Here is an 18,330-nt window from a genome sequence, read left to right as displayed (position 1 = left end):
TTCTCTTGAGATTATTGTTGCACTAAGATGAAGACACACGTGGAGCCAGCGAACATGGAGACTCGGCATATTGCATGGCCCAAGATTTTCATGGAGCCATAAATGCTCATTTATTTCATATCTCATGCCACATTACTACATAGTACTACAGCGATGAGGAAAAAAAAGCTCAAAGCCATGTTATATTAACAAAGAAACAGAAAATGTCAGCATAATTATCATAACTCTAGTTCACATGGTCTTGAATGCGAGAAACCAGTGAGGATGGAGATGTGGCGTATTAAAAAGCACAAAATTGTCATGAAGCTATGAATGCTCATTTCGTTCATATGTAAATGATTCTCATGCCACATTACCATGTAGTACTACGGCAATGAAGAAGCAATGCTTAATCCATTTCATGTTATGATTTGAGACCAAAGAACGAAATTATTAACTTGATTTTCACAGCTCTAGTTCAGCATGTCTTGATAGTTTCATAACATAAGAAGCTATCATTCCCTCAGCCACAACACTCATTTGCGAGCAAGACCTATCGGTAAGCTATGCCTGCCACACAAGGGGACATGCAAAACACTTCTTGGGGGTAGGATAGATGGAAATACAAGATGGCAATACAAATATTGCAAATAACAATACAAATGTATTACAGTTCCTTAAAGCACTCACATCTACAAACAGCGGCTGGAAACTGAATTTGAAACTCACTGCTAGTGCAGCTCTCCCAACGTCCTCCTAAGAATGGCATGAATATTGTCTACTTCCAAAAAAGCTTGAACTGTTTATCAACTTCACCTTGCCAAATTCAAAAAAAAAGTGTCGCTATTTCTTTGGTCCCCCTGCAGGTATATCCCGTCTTCTATTAGGAATTGCAGCAGGTGTACCTTTTTTCATCATTGCCACAAATTCTTGATAGTTTATTCGCCCGTCCTGCAAGACAGGACATCAGAACTCGTTAGAAAAGATAAATACTGCAGCAACAATAAGATCAAGATGAAACCCGGAAACTAACCGCATCCTGAATTCAGGATATCAAAGAAACTGTAGTTGCAAATGTCAAAAACTCACTCTGTCAGTGTCTACTTCTGCTATGATATCTTTGATTGTAGCTGCGTCCCCCATATTATGCTTTGTCAAAGCTTGTTCTAACTCATCCACAGTGATATAACTGGCACAAACAAATAAAGAAAGATCAATGATACATTCGCAATAAAGATCTTAAATATAACCAATGATAAAGCCTAGTGCATTGCCAAAATGTAGTTTCAGGGCCTTACCCACTGTGGTCTCTATCAAAGTACTCGAAAGCAGAATACAAGTGGTCTTCCTTGTCCATCTTGTTCATATGCATTGTAGCTGTAATGAACTCAGTGTAATCTATGGTGCCATTGCCATCCACATCTGCCTGCAATAACAAGGGCAAAGCGCTTTTTTTTCTTTTTTTTTTTTTGGGGGGGACGGGGGGGAGGCTTGTTCTTTGGATGCATTAATTAAATATGAAAATTCTCTGAGACTACACATCAACTTTTAGAACTAGTGCTCAAAATTCACTGCAACATGCAAAGCAAAACAAGCAAATTTCTTAATGCTGAAGGAAATCTTCAAGCCAAAAAACTGGATTACAAAGAGTTGTATGTTTGAACTACAGAGACAAATGGGAGCTGTGGGGCGGCAAGGGGGTGGTGGCGAGGGTTTGGTTATGCACAAGAGCTCACGCACAATTTGGACCCAATAAGGGAAGCCTTACCCTGACGCAATGACTCGTTGCTTGTCAACCAATTACAAATATACTGTCACAAAGCACCATCTTGCATCTGCACACACCGATTATGCCTTTGTTTATGCAGAGGACAACTTTAAAGCCTTCAAAGGCAGTTGAGGAAAACAAGGGCCTGAGCCACTTGTGATCTCATTGTAGACATGGCATTGAGCTCATCCATTATCAACTGCAAAAAGGGAGGTTGTAGGGCTGGAGCAGGGCTCTTTGTCAGGCAGATGCTGTAACAGTGGTAGTGTAAGATTATGTAAGAATTTACCACCAAGAATTGCATGCTTGAATGTGGAAGAATGTAAAGGATGCCACAAGACAAGATACAGTCCCAACAGAAGACGGTGCAGAGAGGGAGACTCAATCTCAAAACTGACAAATAGATGCCCTGACACCCAACCAGGAAGCTCCACATGGCTCACAGCCTACTAGCCCCCAACAGGTCAGTTTGGAGCAACCATAGGTCTGTTAATCTAGCACAATGATCTGACATTAAAAGTTGATCCAACAACGTGCTCATTTGTTTGCTTGAACTTAGTTAGTGTGACCATGTAGATTGACAGTGTTGGCCACCTTTCGGTCATTTACACCTCCAACACCATTTGTAATAAAATCCAAAGTTGGACTGTGTAACTGGGGGTTAGAGCAGCAGCATTCAGAATCTGGATAAGGGCAGCACAGCCAACAGGACACATGGCGGCCATCTCAGTACTCACTGCACCAAAAGATATGTGGATGGCCCGCACAGGTAGCAGTAAAATCTGCAGTGCCAGAATCCTGTGTGGCATTTCCCCATGTCACCCACAGGAAACAGCATGTCCACTAGCATGCTAGTCGGCCAAGTCAGCAAACAGGTCAGCTGTTAATTCTCATCAGTCCTCTTCCACAGTCGAGTAAATCTCAGCATGAGATTAGTGCTTTGAAGAAACAACTGCATAAGTCTTTTGACATGAAAGACTTGGGTGATGCAAATCATATTCTTGGCATGCGGATTACTCGTGACAGGTCCAAGGGACTTTTGTTTCTGTCACAAAAGGAGTACATTGACAAAGTACTGCAGCGGTTTAAAATGGAGGGGGGGAAGTCTATTAGTACCCCGTTGCCTCCACATTTAAAACTCAGCAGTAAGGACAGCCCCAGATCAGATGATGATAAGGCTGAAATGGCCAAGGTTCCGTATGCATCTGCAGTTGGTTCTTTGATGTATGCCATGGTTGCCACTCGTCCGGATATTGCTTTTGCGGTGGGAGTCATCAGCAGGTATATGGCAAATCCAGGCAAGAGGCACTGGGAAGCAGTGAAAGGTGTCTTGAGGTACCAAAGACTTGTGCATATGCTATGGTAGGCAGGATGCATTGGTGCATGGTTTTACAGATTCAGACTATGCAGGGAATGCAGATAACCGGAAGTCTACTACCGGTTATATTTTCACATTTGCAGGAGGTGCTATATCATGGGTGTCTCGGTTGCAGAAATGCATTGCACTGTCAACCACTGAAGCTGAATATGTTGCAGCCACTGAGGCTTGCAAGGAAGCAATATGGCTTACTCGGCTGGTGGGAGATTTGGGCATTACAGGAGATATGCCAGTTTTGCATTGTGATAGTCAGAGTGCTATCATGTTGGCAAAGAATCCGGTCTTTCATCAAAAGACCAAGCACATTGATGTGAAATATCATTTCATCAGGGAGGTACTGGAAGACAAGCGACTCGAGCTTGTGAAAGTGCACACTGATGATAATCCTGCAGATTTGCTCACTAAGAGCTTGCCTACAGAGCGGTTTGCACATTGCCGCCACATCATGGGATTAGGATAAGACCATTCTTATTTTATGGTCTTGTATACAGTAACTGTATATTGCTGTAATTTTTATTCTTTTCTCCCCTTTAGGCACATTGGCCTTTAGGTGGGAGGTTGTTGGGGTAAAGGCACATTGCCACCCCTTTATTAAAGATAGGACATGACTGTCTTAAGACAGTCATAGGGTAAAACCTAATCCTAATAAAACTAATGAGTTTGTGGTGTGGCTCATCACTTCACACCCGCATTTTTGGTGTCTACTCTCTCTCTGACTCTCTCCCCCTTGTGCTTCTCACTCTTCCTTCCCTCTCAGCAAGTACTAGGAAGAGTTATTTTCCTAAGCGCTACGGGAGCCTAACAAGAGTCTAGGAGGCGGTTCGCATGACCAAGTGCTTCGAAGACTCCAGAGTTGCCCTTAGTGGCATGTAATTAGGAAAGTAAAGCAGAAATTGACAAGTGGCTTGTTGCCAAGAAGGGGAGCCTGAGAGCTCATGTAATGAATTATTCACGTTTGAATTTTGTATGTACAGCTTCTACGCTGAACTCATGTACTCAGTTTTCTCTCAAGCAATAAAATACCTTCAAGGGGCGTCCAACCCGACGATTGTCCCGGGCCCTAGTGTCTCTCTTGAGAGAGGGAGAGTGAAGAGAGAAATGAGAGTGTTTTTGGCTGTCCTTTACGGGAGGATTTCATTGGTATCAGAGCCAGTAATCAAAGCCTTTTCAAGTTTTGATGATTTGAGCAGAAAAACGTGATGATGAATGGAATTGCTTGCACAAATGCCTTCTTGGCCATCGCGTGGGCATCAAGTGTTGCTAGTAGAAGTTATGGGAGGTGACTAGTGTGATGCCTACATGGGACGTGAACTTAAAGTCGTGAATTAAAAGTTTGGTTGGGTCAATTGTGACTTAGTTCCGTCGACGATATAGGGTGCACCCTCCTGTAGGCGTAGCTTTCATGATCGTTGCGCTGTAAGAATCGGATGGATATAATAGGCAAGAATTCAAGCGGTGATGTGTCTCTCCGGGAAACTGCGTGAAGTGACATACAACAAGGAAAACGGAAGGCAACGCACGGTGAGCTATTACGCTGTGTGACAGAGATGCCGACGAAGACCTTCAACGAATCTTTGTGAAGGCTCAAATCGATGGTCACCAAGGTGCGGGCGTTGCACTCTGCCAGAGACATTGCTGAAGGAGAAGGGCGCCAGTGCGACACTGCCCAACCAGCCAAGGTCTGAAACCTTAGGCATACATGACTTATGCTGACGTGGCCAGGGTGCCAGCTAGGAGTACACGTGGCAGATATGCACAGAGCTGAGGTGGCGCTTACACATGGCACGCAGGTGACGTGGCGGCCACACGTGCGAGCTGACGTGGCACACACGTGGATGCTGATGTGGCAGTGGGAGCTAATGCTGACGTGGCAGCACATGCAGGGTGACGACATGGCAGGACACGTGGCAGCTAGGTGGCAAACCTAGGTCAGAGCAACCCTGTCAAGATTAACTACAGTTAGTCAACCATGGTTTTGTTAACCCTGGTTAAAGTTTCAGTTAGTTGGTCTAACCAAACTAGACTGGTTAGTCAAACCAGGTCTGACCAACCGACCTTAGTTTTAGTTAACTAGACCATAGCTGGTTAACTAGACTACAGATGGTTGACGTCCAGTTGAGAGCCAACCAGACCACAGCCAGTTAGTCTGGTTAGAGTAACCAGCCGGTTACCCATCCACTTACTGTCCCAAAAAAAAAAACAGACAGTTGCAGAGACTGTTTCTGCTAGCAGTTTTCACTTATCTGAGAAAGTATTTATTGTCAGAAAAAGCCGAAATCAGAGAAAAATCAGAAAATTGCACAAGTAAAGGGATGCATACCTTTGTGCTCGGAAAAAGGGAATCAGATGCATACTCAGTGCTTTTTGCATACTCAGTACTTTGTGGGTATATGCCTTGAGTTGACAGCCCGGTACTGGCATAGATTGTGAATGCAAGACACCTCTTGTTGAGGTAAAAGCAAAGGTTGCGTGCATCAGTTGCATACACAGTGTGTGTGACAAACTTGCAGATCTCAAACAAGTCATAAGAAAATCGCCCAATCACCTATCCAGAGGGATTCACAAGATAGGGATGCACATCCAAGACAGAGAAGTGTGCAGCAAAATCAGCAAGAATTTGATCAGCTGGTCGGCCAGCTGGTCAGCCAGTTCTGGTCGGCCAGACCAGCTGGTCTTTCTGGCCACTTGTTTGGCTGAGGTGGCTGGCCTTTTGGCTAGCTTGTGAGCTGTTAGATTGCCCCAGAAATTGGGGATTGTTAGTTGCTTAATACCCCCTCTCAATTGCCAATTTGAAGGGGCAGACATTGTGAGCTTGGAGCTTCGTGTAGGGATGCAATGCAAAAAAATGTAGAGAAGGTCACAAGAGTGCCCTTGCAAGGGAATTGTTCACTTCCTTAAGTGCCTGAGTTACACATATGATACCATATAGAACTAAGAATACTGTGAAGCTTGAGAGAATAAGCCCCCCTCTCAACGCCGAAAGGTGGAGGGAAAAGCAAATATGTCGTAGCAGCACTGATAATCCAGAGATGGCAAGATTCCTGCCAAAGGAAGAGATCGTAGCTGAACAGTGAACCAATGTGTGCCCGATCTTGGACCTCTGGAGAGAGGAGTCTATCCCCGCCTCCATGAGTGTAGAAGAATCGAAACAACAGTCATCAAGACACATCTGAACAGAAAAAGGGTCCCACCTAGGGAGAATTTGTAGATCCTGGAAGTCGATGCCGATGGAGATCTGGTAGAGGTGAAGGATCATGACCTCCTTGTTCGAAGGAATGGGGAGTGTCAAGCCTGAAACCGAAAAGGTAGGGAGGGATGGGAGTAGAAGATGGAGTTCTGAAAGGGAGGGAGGGATGGGAGTAGAAGATGGAGTTCTTTCTCGTAGTGCGCAACGGAATGAAGAGGAAACTGATATGTTCATAGGAGTGATGCTCCCCGTACCTATGGCCTCCATGAAGAAGCAGGATCTTTAGATCACCAGAGATCTGGGGTCTTTAGCTCACCATGGCTCTGATACCATATAGAGAAACGATAGGGTTTGCAATGGAGCGATCAAAAAGTAGACAATACTCAGACACAACTGAAGAACGGAACTCAGAAAACATAGCGCCTGTCGGAAATATGAAAAACTGAATACAAGAACCTCAAGCTGTCGTGTCTCAAAGACCGTGGCTGAGGTGAATCAGAAAGATGATTCCATGTAGAGAAACTGTAGAAAAGATAGCAGCAGAGGGAGCGTAATGCAGTCCTCCGTGTGGCTCAATGATGATGAAGATAAGGAGCAGATCTGGAGCAGGAGGGGACAGATCTGGAGCAGGAGGGGACAGATCTGGAGCAGAGGAGCAAAAGAGACAGATCTGGAGCAGAAGGGACAGAGCTGAAGCAGAGGAGCAGATCTGGAGCAGAGGAGCAGAAGTTGGGGCAGATCCGGAGGAGAAGATGGAGCAGCCAGGAGGCAAGAAGGAGAGGCAGAGAGAAGGCAGCAGCCCGGAGGCAGAGAGGAGCAGATCTGAAGAGGAGAGGTAGAAGTGGAGCAGGCGGGGCTGCAGCAAAGCATGGAGGAGAAGAGGAGCAGCTGCAGGTCCTGTCCTATCTGAAGGAGTGTGAGGTCTTGTGCCTTTAGAGGCCAGACCTAGCTGGTTGGTGGGCCTGCCAACTGGTCTGCCAGTTCTAGTCGGCCAGACCAGCTAGTCTTTCTGGCCACTGGTTTGGCTGAGGTGGCTGGCCTTTTGGCTGGCCTGTGAGCTGTTAGATTGCCCCAGAAATTGGGGATTGTTAGTTGCTTAATACCCCCTCTCAATTGCCAATTTGGAGGGGCAGACATTGTGAGCTTGGAGCTTCGTGTAGGGATGTAATGCAAAAAAATGCAGAGAAGGTCACAAGAGGAGTGCCCTTGCAAGGGAATTGTTCACTTCCTCAAGTGTCTAAGTTACACGTATGATACCATATAGAACTAAGAACACTGTGAAGCTTGAGAGAATAAGCCACCCCCTCTCAACGCCGAAAGGTGGAGGGAAAAGCAAATATGTCGTAGCAGCACTAATAATCTAGAGATGGCAGGATTCCTGCCAAAGGAAGAGATCGTAGCTGAACAGTGAACCAATGTGTGCCCGATCTTGGACCTCTGGAGAGAGGAGTCTAGCAGAATGAAGAGGAAACTGATATGTTCATAGGAGTGATGCCCCCCGTACCTATGGCCTCCATGAAGAAGTAGGATCTTTAGATCACCAGAGATCTGGGGTCTTTAGCTCACCATGGCTCTGATACCATATAGAGAAACGATAGGGTTTGCAGTGGAGCGACCAAAAAGTAGACAATACTCAGACACAACTGAAGAACGAAACTCAGAAAACATAGTGCCTGTCGGTAATATGAAAAGCTGAATACAAGAACCTCAAGCTGTCGTGTCTCAAAGACCGTCGCTAAGGTGAATCAGAAAGACGATTCAATGTAGAGAAACTGTAGAAAAGATAGCAGCAGAGGCAGCGTAACGCAGTCCTCCGTGTGGCTCGATGATGATCAAGATAAGGAGCAGATCTGGAGCAGGAGGGGACAGATCTGGAGCAGAAGGGACAGAGCTGATGCAGAGGAGCAGATCAGGAGCAGAGGAGCAGAAGTTGGGGCAGATCTGGAGGAGGAGATGGAGCAGCCAGGAGGCAGGAAGGAGAGGCAGAGAGAAGGCAGCAACCAGGAGGCAGAGAGGAGCAGATCTGAAGAGGAGAGGTAGAAGTGGAGCAGGCGGGGCTGCAGCAAAGCATGGAGGAGAAGAGGAGCAGCTGCAGGTCCTGTCCTATCTGAAGGAGTGTGGGGTCTTGTGCCTTTATAGGCCAGACCTAGCTGGTCGGCCAGCTGGTTGGTGGGCCTGCCAGCTGGTCGGCCAGCTGGTCGGTGGGCCTGCCAGCTGGTCTTTCTGGCCACTTGTTTGGCTGAGGTGGCTGGCCTTTTGGCTGGCCTGTGAGCTGTTAGATTACCCCAGAAATTGGGGATTGTTAGTTGCTTAATACCCCCTCTCAATTGCCAATTTGGAGGGGCAGACATTGTGAGCTTGGAGCTTCGTGTAGGGATGTAATGCAAAAAAATGCAGAGAAGGTCACAAGAGGAGTGCCCTTGCAAGGGAATTGTTCACTTCCTCAAGTGCCTAAGTTACACGTATGATACCATATAGAACTAAGAACACTGTGAAGCTTGAGAGAATAAGCCACCCCCTCTCAACGCCGAAAGGTGGAGGGAAAAGCAAATATGTCGTAGTAGCACTGATAATCCAGAGATGGCAGGATTCCTGCCAAAGGAAGAGATCGTAGCTGAACAGTGAACCAATGTGTGCCCGATCTTGGACCTCTGGAGAGAGGAGTCTATCCCCGCCTCCATGAGTGTAGAAGAATCGAAACAACAGTCATCAAGACACATCTGAACAGAAAAAGGGTCCCACCTAGCGAGAGCTTGTAGATCATGGAAGTCGATGCTGATGGAGAATTGGTAGAGGTGAAGGATCATGACCTCCTTGTTCGAAGGAATGGGGAGTGTCAAGCCTGAAACCAAAAAGGTAGGGAGGGATGGGAGTAGAAGATGGAGTTTTGAAAGGGAGGGAGGGATGGGAGTAGAAGATGGAGTTCTTTCCCGTAGTGCGCATCGGAACGAAGAGGAAACTGATATGTTCATAGGAGTGATGCTCCCCGTACCTATGGCCTCCATGAAGAAGCAAGATCTTTAGATCACCAGAGATCTGGGGTCTTTAGCTCACCATGGCTCTGATACCATATAGAGAAACGATAGGGTTTGCAATGGAGCGATCAAAAAGTAGACAATACTCAGACACAACTGAAGAGACACAACTGAAGAACGGAACTCAGAAAACATAGTGCATGTCGGTAATATGAAAAACTGAATACAAGAACCTCAAGCTGTCGTGTCTCAAAGACTGTGGCTGGTGAATCAAAAAGATGATTCCATGTAGAGAAACTGTAGAAAAGATAGCAGCAGAGGGAGCGTAACGCAGTCCTCCGTGTGGCTCGATGATGATGAAGATAAGGAGCAGATCTGGAGCAGGAGGGGACAGATCTGGAGCAGAGGAGCAAAAGAGACAGATCTGGAGCAGGATGGGACAGATCTGGAGCAGAAGGGACAGAGCTGAAGCAGAGGAGCAGATCTGAAGCAGAGGAGCAGAAGTTGGGGCAGATCTGGAGGAGAAGATGGAGCAGCCAGGAGGCAGGAAGGAGAGGCAGAGAGAAGGCAGCAGCCAGGAGGCAAAGAGGAGCAGATCTGAAGAGGAGAGGTAGAAGTGGAGCAGGTGGGGCTGCAGCAAAGCATGGAGGAGAAGAGGAGCAGCTGCAGGTCCTGTCCTGTCTCAAGGAGTGTGGGGTCTTGTGCCTTTATAGGCCAGACCTAGCTGGTCGGCCAGCTGGTTGGTGGGCCAGCTGGTTGGGACAGACATAAGGAAATGGTTCAGCAGATGGAAAGTGGAATCATACTTGATGTTAAATTGGGGATTGTTAGTTGCTTAATAGATGGTACGCACTCGTATGCAGGAGATGGAAAATCTCAGAATAGATCCAAGAGCTCAGCATTTGTTTCAAGCAGAAACTATGCCTAATGCAGCGTATGATGTGCCAATGCCAAAGGCACACTCTCGTGTACAACTAGAGAAAGAGAGAATTCATAGGGGACGGCGGTCTCATAGCAGGAAGAGATCGAGGCATCATCACCAATCTCCCAGTCCATCACCGTCTACCTCGAGCTCAACTTCTGTATCTTCTTCTTTATCGGATAATCCAGCCAGGAAAAGAAGGAAACACAAGAAGTCTAGGAAGAGAAAGTCTTCTAGAGAGACCAAGGAATTCAAAGAGGGAGGTAAATCTGTCAAGTTTATGACCTATAATGGACAATGGTCATACAGACAAAGCATTGCAGTTCATCAGGCAGTTTGATGCTGCATTTGGTACAGAACAGTTTTCATAATCCTCCAAGTTAAGAATGGTCAGTTTGCACTTGACAGCAACAGCTAGTGCAAGGTGGAGTGCACAGACCACATATGGGTCAGCCCCAAAGAAGTGGAAGGACATCAAGAAAGCCTTCTACCAGCAGTTTATGCCTACACAGTTTAGAGACCATGTTCTTCAAGATTGGGACAGTTTGCATATGGATGCAGGAGATACAGTGGATGTGTACAACCAAAAGTTTTGGGATGCCTATTTGCAGGTTTCACCTTTCAAAAAGATCTCCAAAGGAACCCAAATGAGAAAGTATAGAGCAGATCTTAGTCCAAGAATCCAGGCAGTAGTGAATGCTTTGGGGGCAAAGAACATTCAAGACCTTATGCATTCAGCTTCAGTAGCTAGTCTTGTGCCATTACAAGATCCATCCACAGTACTATCCTTGCATGCAAGACGTGCTGAAAGAAAGAAAACTAATTTTTCAAAATCATAAAAGAAAGAGTATCCCAAGGTTGAAAAGAAAGGGTTTCAGCCTCGAAGCCAAGGGGTACTCAGTTTTCAAAGTCATATAAGGGAAGAACACAGTTTACCCCTGAACCGATTGAAACTTTCAGGAAAGAGGGTAAATGCTTCAGGAGCCGCAAAGAGGGGCATGTGGCTGCCCAGTGCCCAGAAAAGCCTTCAACTTCGAAGGGAAAAGAGGCAGAGAAGCCACGAGGACCGCAAAAGCCAATGGCAGGAGGAATTCTTGACATACTGGGTCATGTTTCAAACCCAGAAGAATGAAAATTGCTGCTCTCATGGGGCAAAGTCAGAGACCAGCAAGCGCTGATTTTATTTGCTCCAGGGGCTACTGATAATTTCATATTGGAGGACCTAGCCCTAAGGCTGGGAATAAAGATGGAGGAGTTGGGTAGGGCTTTGGATGCCCATCAAATGTTCTGTGGAAACCCTGTGCCAGTCACTCCCTTGATAGGGAAGCTCCGTCTTCATGTACAAAGTTATGTGGATCAGGAAGACTTCTTCATTTCTCCACTGAAACATCATGATGTAGTCTTGGGTATGCCTTGGTTCCATCGCAAAGCAATGAAGTTGACTCTTCCTGAAAGAGTGTTGGAGATCGGTGCCATTCACGAATGGCCAGAGCTGAAAACTGTTCATCAAGTTCGAAGTTTCCTAGGCTTGTGTTCTTACTACAGAAGATTTATCAAGCATTTTGCGGAAATAGCCGCTCCACTCCACGATCTTACTAAGAAAAATGCAGCTTTCAAATGGGGAATTCCTCAAAAGACAGCCTTCACCACACTCAAAGAGAAGCTGACCACAAAACCAATCTTAATAATTCCAGATTTGTATCAGCCATTTGATGTGGATTGTGATGCTTGTGTGGAATGTGTTGGGGCTGCATTGCATCAAAATGGTCATGTAGTGGCCTATGAGAGTAGAAGACTCCGGGATGCAGAGAGATATCCGGGAATCTATGAGAAAGAGTTATTGGCTGTAATCCATGCCATCCATACATGGAAGCACTATCTTTTGGGTGCAGATTTTACTGTTAAAACAGATCACCAAAGTCTGAGATATTTTCTAACTCAGACAAAACTTTCCGAGAAGCATATGAAATGGGCAAATATGCTGTCAGGAATTTGGAACAGAGTGGCAAATGCCTTGTCCCAAAGACCCCAGGTCAACAATGTAACTATTGCTTATCATCAGGACCTGGAAGGCATGAGGGAGCAATATGCTAATGATGCAGATTTTGGCGAGATTTTACAGCAAATACAAGAGGGGCAGTCCACCAGTCGCTATTCCCTGAAAGATGGGTATCTAATGAAAGATGACTACCTATGCATCACCCAAGAGATGAGGAAAAAGATTTTGGAGGAATGCTATGCACCTCCCTATACTGGACATAGAGGAATTACAGCAACAACTCTAGCACCGGAGAGGTATTTCTTTCGGCCAGGGATGCGAAAAGATATACATCAGTTTGTTACTGAATGCCTTACGTGTCAGAAAGTGAAGTATGATAGACGGAAGGCACCTGGCCTACTTATGCCTCTTCCCATGCCTCAGGCACCATGGGAAAGCATTACAATGGACTTCATTTTTGATTTGCCAAGATCAAAGTTAGGGAATGATGGGATTTGGACTATCATTGATAGATTCAGCAAGCAAGCTCATTTCATTCCGGTTCGCAAAACCATAAAGGCAAATCATATGGCTAAGATTTTCATGGCATAGATCTTTAAGCATCATGGTTTGCCTAAGTCCATTGTCAGTGATTGAGATCCAGAATGACTAGTCTATTCTGGAGAGCTTTATTTGATAACATGGGGACGAATCTGAATTTTTCTTCCAAGGTTTCCATTTGGGTTAATTCTGAGTTGTCCAGGTCAAGACGTGTGCCTAGCAAGTCTAGTATAACATTTAGGTTTTAGTTTGGGTTGATTCTGAGTTATCTAGGTCGACTGTGATAACATCTGTTCTACGCATACATGTATAGTTAATTGTGTGCATGGGTAAAGGAGTCACTGGGCAAAAAAAAATTAATATACTAATTAAGGATCAATTAATTAATCAGATATTATTTTCACCTGTAATAACACCTAAATATTGAGGTTAAAATTTTCTAATTTAAAGGAGCCAGGTTTCCTTTTTAGCTTTCCAGCTTTTTAGCTTTTGTAAGCCATCTGCTCTAGATTCTCTTTAGTCTACAGGCTGCTTCTCCTACCTTGAAGCCTCTTCCTGGTCCCTGCAAGTTTCCACTTGCTCCACCTCCTTCACTACATGTGCATAATCCATAAGCCCTTTGGCCTAGACCTGCTCAAGACATCTCTGGATCCTGCAAGGTGAATCCATCTACAGTCTCAAGGGGGATCAAATCGCAGCAGTATATGCCCTTCCATGCTGATTGCGATATGTTTCTCTCTTCTGTTACTCAGCAGTCACACCAAGGCATCATATGTTTGCCAGTATCACCTGTCAGACTTGCTTTCCACCAGTTTTCCATGCAGCAGACCTGTTTAGTAGGTATTGCGATTTACCCCACTAGTCAGTTCTCTACTCCTTTAACCCTCATCCTGCCAGTCTCGACTTGCGTCCACCAGTAATCAGTTATGCTGCAAACCTGTTTAGAGGGTATTGTGATTTACCCTGTTAGCCAATTCTTGATTGCAATTGAGAGTGTGCTGCTTTCTCCCGTTCTAGTCAACATTTTCATCTGCATGCACCACCGCAGGTAATTTTGTAGTTTCTAACCTATCTTAACTTAGTTCTAGGGTTTATTCAGGTTGGGTTCGAGCATATTGATTTTTTATTTTTCAGAACTACTAGAACTAACTGTTACTAATGTGGAATTTGTGTGTTTCAGATTGCTCAAAGCTGTCCAGATCTTGGAGAAATTGAGTTCATCTTTATGGCAGATTGGTACTTGTTCAGTAATCCTATCGATCTCAGCCTGAACATTTTGCAGACATTAGCTTCTACCTTGAGTTTTTAGGATGACTTCTACGCCTAGACATCTCCATATACTGCCAGAGGCTACTTTCTCTTTGGACCTTGGTTCTACAGTTTATTGATCGCTGGTATATTTGTTTTTTACAATAATGATTGGCTTTAATTACAATGGCAATCCACAAAATCATGGATCTACAATGATATTGGGTCCCTGTACCCACTGAGGGTAGACAGAGAAAGGAGTCGACAACCGATTGGGTAGATGAGCATAGAGAGACAATGGAGTCGACAACCGATTGGGTCCCTGTACCCACTGAGGGCCCCCTCCCCCAATCAGGGGAGAATTTGCTTTATACTAGGAGAATTGAAAGATACAAATCGAAAGAGCCCGGAAATGCGCTTCGTACACAGTGCACACGTATTGCAGACCCAAAGACCTGAAAGGAAACCACTGATGATGTAGGCCACTTCTACAAGGCAAGGAAGAGGCTTGTGCTGTCCACCAGGATGCAGGGTTACTGCGTGAGTGAGAGAGTGAAAGCTAGAGTAATAGAATCTAAGAGAGCTGAGAAGTGAGCTGTGCAAAACTGTTAAGAGCTGCTGAAAAAGTACCCAAACCTTACACAGTTTGCTGGTCCAAATCCTCGACTGTTGTGATGTGTAGACACCTTCCAGGAAGGCTGAACTGAGGCCAAGTGCTGAGGCTGATCAGGGCCAATCTCTGGAAGTTTTCAGGGCTGGAGGGGCTGGAGTGGAGCTGTAGGAGTGCTGAATGCAGGAGGAGCTGAGTGAGCAATGAGGCAAGGAGCCCCCTTTAAATAGCGGGTTGGGGCTGAGCCAACCAGCCCCAAACTGGCAGACTTTTGGGTCGGCTCATTTGGGCTGGCTTCTAGGCCTTTTGCCCCATATATACATGCCTAGGGAGGGGTACAGGGCAGCCTATAAAGGCAGCCCATTCCCTTTCATTGTTCCAGCCCTGAGGGGGGCCAATCCAAGGGTGGACCTAGACCTACCTAGAATTCTAAGATGGAAACACTACCCTACGGTGTGCATGTGACAGCATATATCGCTTCACACTTAAAATTGGGTTTAGCATGGAAGACGTAAGAGCCCCTAGTCCTTGTGCATATGGCAGTGCAAAGATGCCAAAAAAATGCCTATGCATCAAAAGGGAAGAATCATGCAGCATGCATCGCTGAATTGGCAGATAGATCTGTTAACGTTGCGCATTGTGGAAGCATGTGTGTGTGTGTGTGTGTACGAGAGAGAGAGAGAGAGAGAGAGAGAGAGAGAGAGAGAGAGAGAGGCAAAATAACTTCATTGACAGCCTGGAAAACAGTCCCAAAAAGAGGGGTGTGTCTAGGTAGAATGGAACACTCCAAAGGTGGCAAGAAAGCCCTATTTATAGGGTGGGGGTAGGGGCTGCAGATCCTACTTGGTCAGCCGACTGACCCGATCCTATAGGATGGGGGAAGGGGCTGCAGATCCTACTTGGTCAGCCAGAATGCTGGCCTGGTTCGCCCCAGCCAGCTGTCAGAAAACCAGCCTGAAAACAGGCCCTTGACCAGCCCTCTAGCCCCCCCACCCTGGAAAGGAGTAGGTCACTCAGTTAGTTTGGGGGGGAATGGAACACTCCAAAGGTGGCAAGAAAGCCCTATTTATAGGGTGGGGGTAGGGGCTGCAGATCCTACTTGGTCAGCCGACTGACCTGATCCTATAGGATGGGGGAAGGGCTGCAGATCCTACTTGGTCAGCCGACTGATCTGACCCTGGTCAGCCAGAATGCTGGCCTGGTTAGCCCCAGCAAGCTGTCAGAAAACCAGCCTGAAAACAGGCCCTTGACCAGCCCTCTAGCCCCCCCAAACTAACTGAGTGACCTACTCCTTTCCAGGGTGGGCACACCCACATAGAAGACCTCACTCTCCACATATAAGATGCCCATAATTCTAACAAGATCAGCAGAACCGTGCAAGATATTAAGCTAACTAGTCTGTAGGTCTGCCTAGCAAAGATACAAAGATCGCAAACCTGTATATCTACCACTGATCTAACTCTCTAAAGTACTAGGTTCAAGATGCAGCAAACATTATATTGGCCTTGCACAAACAACACATTTCTTCCTAGCCCAGAATCAAGGGAAAGGGGTGCCAGGAGATTTAATTCCACTTTTCGATCTATAACTCCCTCACCTAGTTCTCAACTATATTTCACGTACAACTTACACACTTGTAATGTTACATCAGTCTGCGTGAGAGCTTCAGCATGCAAAAATGTGCAAGACTGGCATGTTCAAACTAACAACTATGTAAACAAAATAAAGTATGGAAAAAAATCACACTCCTTAAAACACGTTTCACCACTTAAGACTTACCGCATCCATCAGTTGACGAACTTCAGACTCTGCAAGATTAGCTCCCTGCTTTGCTAGACCTATCTTGAGTTCCTCAAAAGTGATAGATCCGCTGTTGTCAGTGTCCATACTTTTGAACATCTCCTTCAATCCTGTAATCTCCTCCTCAGACAAACTCTCCGCTATCACCTGCATTAAAAATTGCAACAATTATATAAAAGTGCAAGTTGAACACAAATGAGTTAACAAAAGAAGGTACAAGCAAGGGTTTGGACCTTAAGGGCAAGTTTCTTGAGCTTATTCATTGCTCTAAATTGTTTCATCCGCGTCAATACAGCACTATCAATAGGTTTATCTGGAGCTTCACCATCTACTCGAATCCAAGGATGGCCTGTGCAAACAGGAAAGATAACCAGATAAACAAATTTTACCAGTCTCTGATATATCAAACGGCTCTAAACCCACTAGTGAGCTGGACACTTACTAAGCACTGCGTGAGCTGAAAGGCGCTCTTTGGGATCTTGCTTCAGCATCTTTCTCACAAGGTCCTTTGCTCCAGATGAAATTGCCGGCCATGGGTCACTTGTGAAATCAATAGAACCCTCTAAGATCGCATTAAATATACCTTGTTCCGTCTCTGCAAGAGGAACAGCCAAGGTATAATCAGCAATCAAGCTCCCTAATGGACATTTCAACTTATTGGGCCTTCTCCTTAACAATGGGATATACCTGCCCAGAACGGTGGGACACCGCTCAGCAGTATATACAATATTACTCCAGCGCTCCACACATCTGCCTCTTTACCATAATGACGGCGAAGAACTTCAGGGGCAACATAGTATGCGCTTCCGACAATGTCTCTGAAAGTATCCCCTGTACGAAGGACATTGTTTTACAACTAAACCGGGACGGCCCAAACGACGCTTGAAATAGTCCTCCTTCACTAAAGCAAAACACGGCATTGGAGAGATCTAGAAAGCTACGAACTAATATAGTCAGTTAGTTGATTACTGATTGAAATGGTGCCTACCTGGCTTGAAAAACACAGACAATCCGAAATCTGTAGCCTTGAGAGGAGAATCCTCATCCTTGCTAGCAAAAAGAAAATTCTCAGGTTTGAGATCTCGATGCATAACCCCTAGAGAGTGACAAGTCTGGACAACTTCTACAATGGTCCTACACACGCCTGCTGCAGCACGTTCAGTGTACTTTCCCTTTGCAATGATCCGATCAAAAAGCTCACCGCCCGCGCAAAGCTCCATTACTAAATGTACCGAGTACTTGTCTTCAAACGCACCCTTAAGCTCTACAATGTTTGGTTGCCCAGTAAGATGATGCATAATCTGCACCTCCCTGCGCACGTCCTCGATGTCGTCTTTGTTCGTCAACTTGCGCTTGGCAATTGACTTGCAAGCAAAAAGCTCCCCTGAAACTTTGTGCGTGCACAAATGTGTCACGCCGAACTGACCACGACCAAGTTCCCTGCCCATAGAGTAACTTGCACGCACATCTTCCATTGGACGATTAAGCACGTTCCCAAAGCTAGCCCCAGGTTTCTGCGCTTTAGGAATTGAGGAATGCTCAGACTGCTGCGAAGGAGCAGAGGTCGAAGAAGTGACACTGTAGGAGGGTCCATGATTAGCACCGGCAGGAGGGGCGCTGTTATGACGATCCTGGGGGTACTGCGGGTGGTGATCCGAAGACTTATCGGGAGTGCCTACACAGTTGCCCATGAGGGAAATAATTGGTGGTGGTCGAGATGAGACGGATGGTCAGGGAGGATGGCTAGTTATATAAAAATGAGTCGAAGATCTCTAACTGAGGAGGGATCTGAAGAGCGAAGCTTGTACAATCAGAGGAAGGGGGGAAGCTGAAGCGGTGCGGAAAGGCGACGCCATAGCCGGCAGAATCAAAGCAGCAACAAACGAAAGCAAGCGTTCGTGAAGACCAAGCATAACACCCTCTT

At 45.9% G+C, this 18,330-nt stretch overlaps 1 protein-coding gene across 1 annotated transcript; it reads right to left on the bottom strand.

Moving 5' to 3' along the window:
- Positions 1-563: 563 nt before the first annotated feature.
- Positions 564-18,329, bottom strand: LOC147882146 (calcium-dependent protein kinase 1-like). The gene is made up of 8 exons (XM_087402002.1): positions 17,395-18,329; positions 17,094-17,237; positions 16,849-17,001; positions 16,640-16,755; positions 16,386-16,553; positions 1,278-1,405; positions 1,069-1,168; positions 564-930 (listed from the first exon to the last, which is right to left on the bottom strand). The coding sequence occupies exons 1-8, from the start codon at positions 18,095-18,097 to the stop codon at positions 823-825; spliced, it is 1,620 nt and encodes a 539-aa protein (XP_087258128.1). The 5' UTR covers positions 18,098-18,329; the 3' UTR covers positions 564-822.
- Position 18,330: the final 1 nt, after the last annotated feature.

The sequence above is a fragment of the Dipteris shenzhenensis genome, chromosome 30 (assembly GCF_047967505.1).
Source record: "Dipteris shenzhenensis isolate YYH24624 ecotype China chromosome 30, Dip_SZ_1.0, whole genome shotgun sequence".
Lineage (NCBI taxonomy): Eukaryota > Viridiplantae > Streptophyta > Polypodiopsida > Gleicheniales > Dipteridaceae > Dipteris > Dipteris shenzhenensis.
This window is presented reverse-complemented; position numbering and strand designations above follow the sequence as displayed.

Coding starts and splice junctions, on each gene's coding strand:
- LOC147882146 (XM_087402002.1), bottom strand. CDS start 18,097: ATGGGCAACTGTGTAGGCACTCCCGATAAGTCTTCGGATCACCACCCG. Junction 1,169..1,277: donor TTTGATAGAGACCACAGTGG/GTAAGGCCCTGA, acceptor TGTTTGTGCCAG/TTATATCACTGTGGATGAGT. Junction 931..1,068: donor CAGAAGTAGACACTGACAGA/GTGAGTTTTTGA, acceptor CCTGTCTTGCAG/GACGGGCGAATAAACTATCA.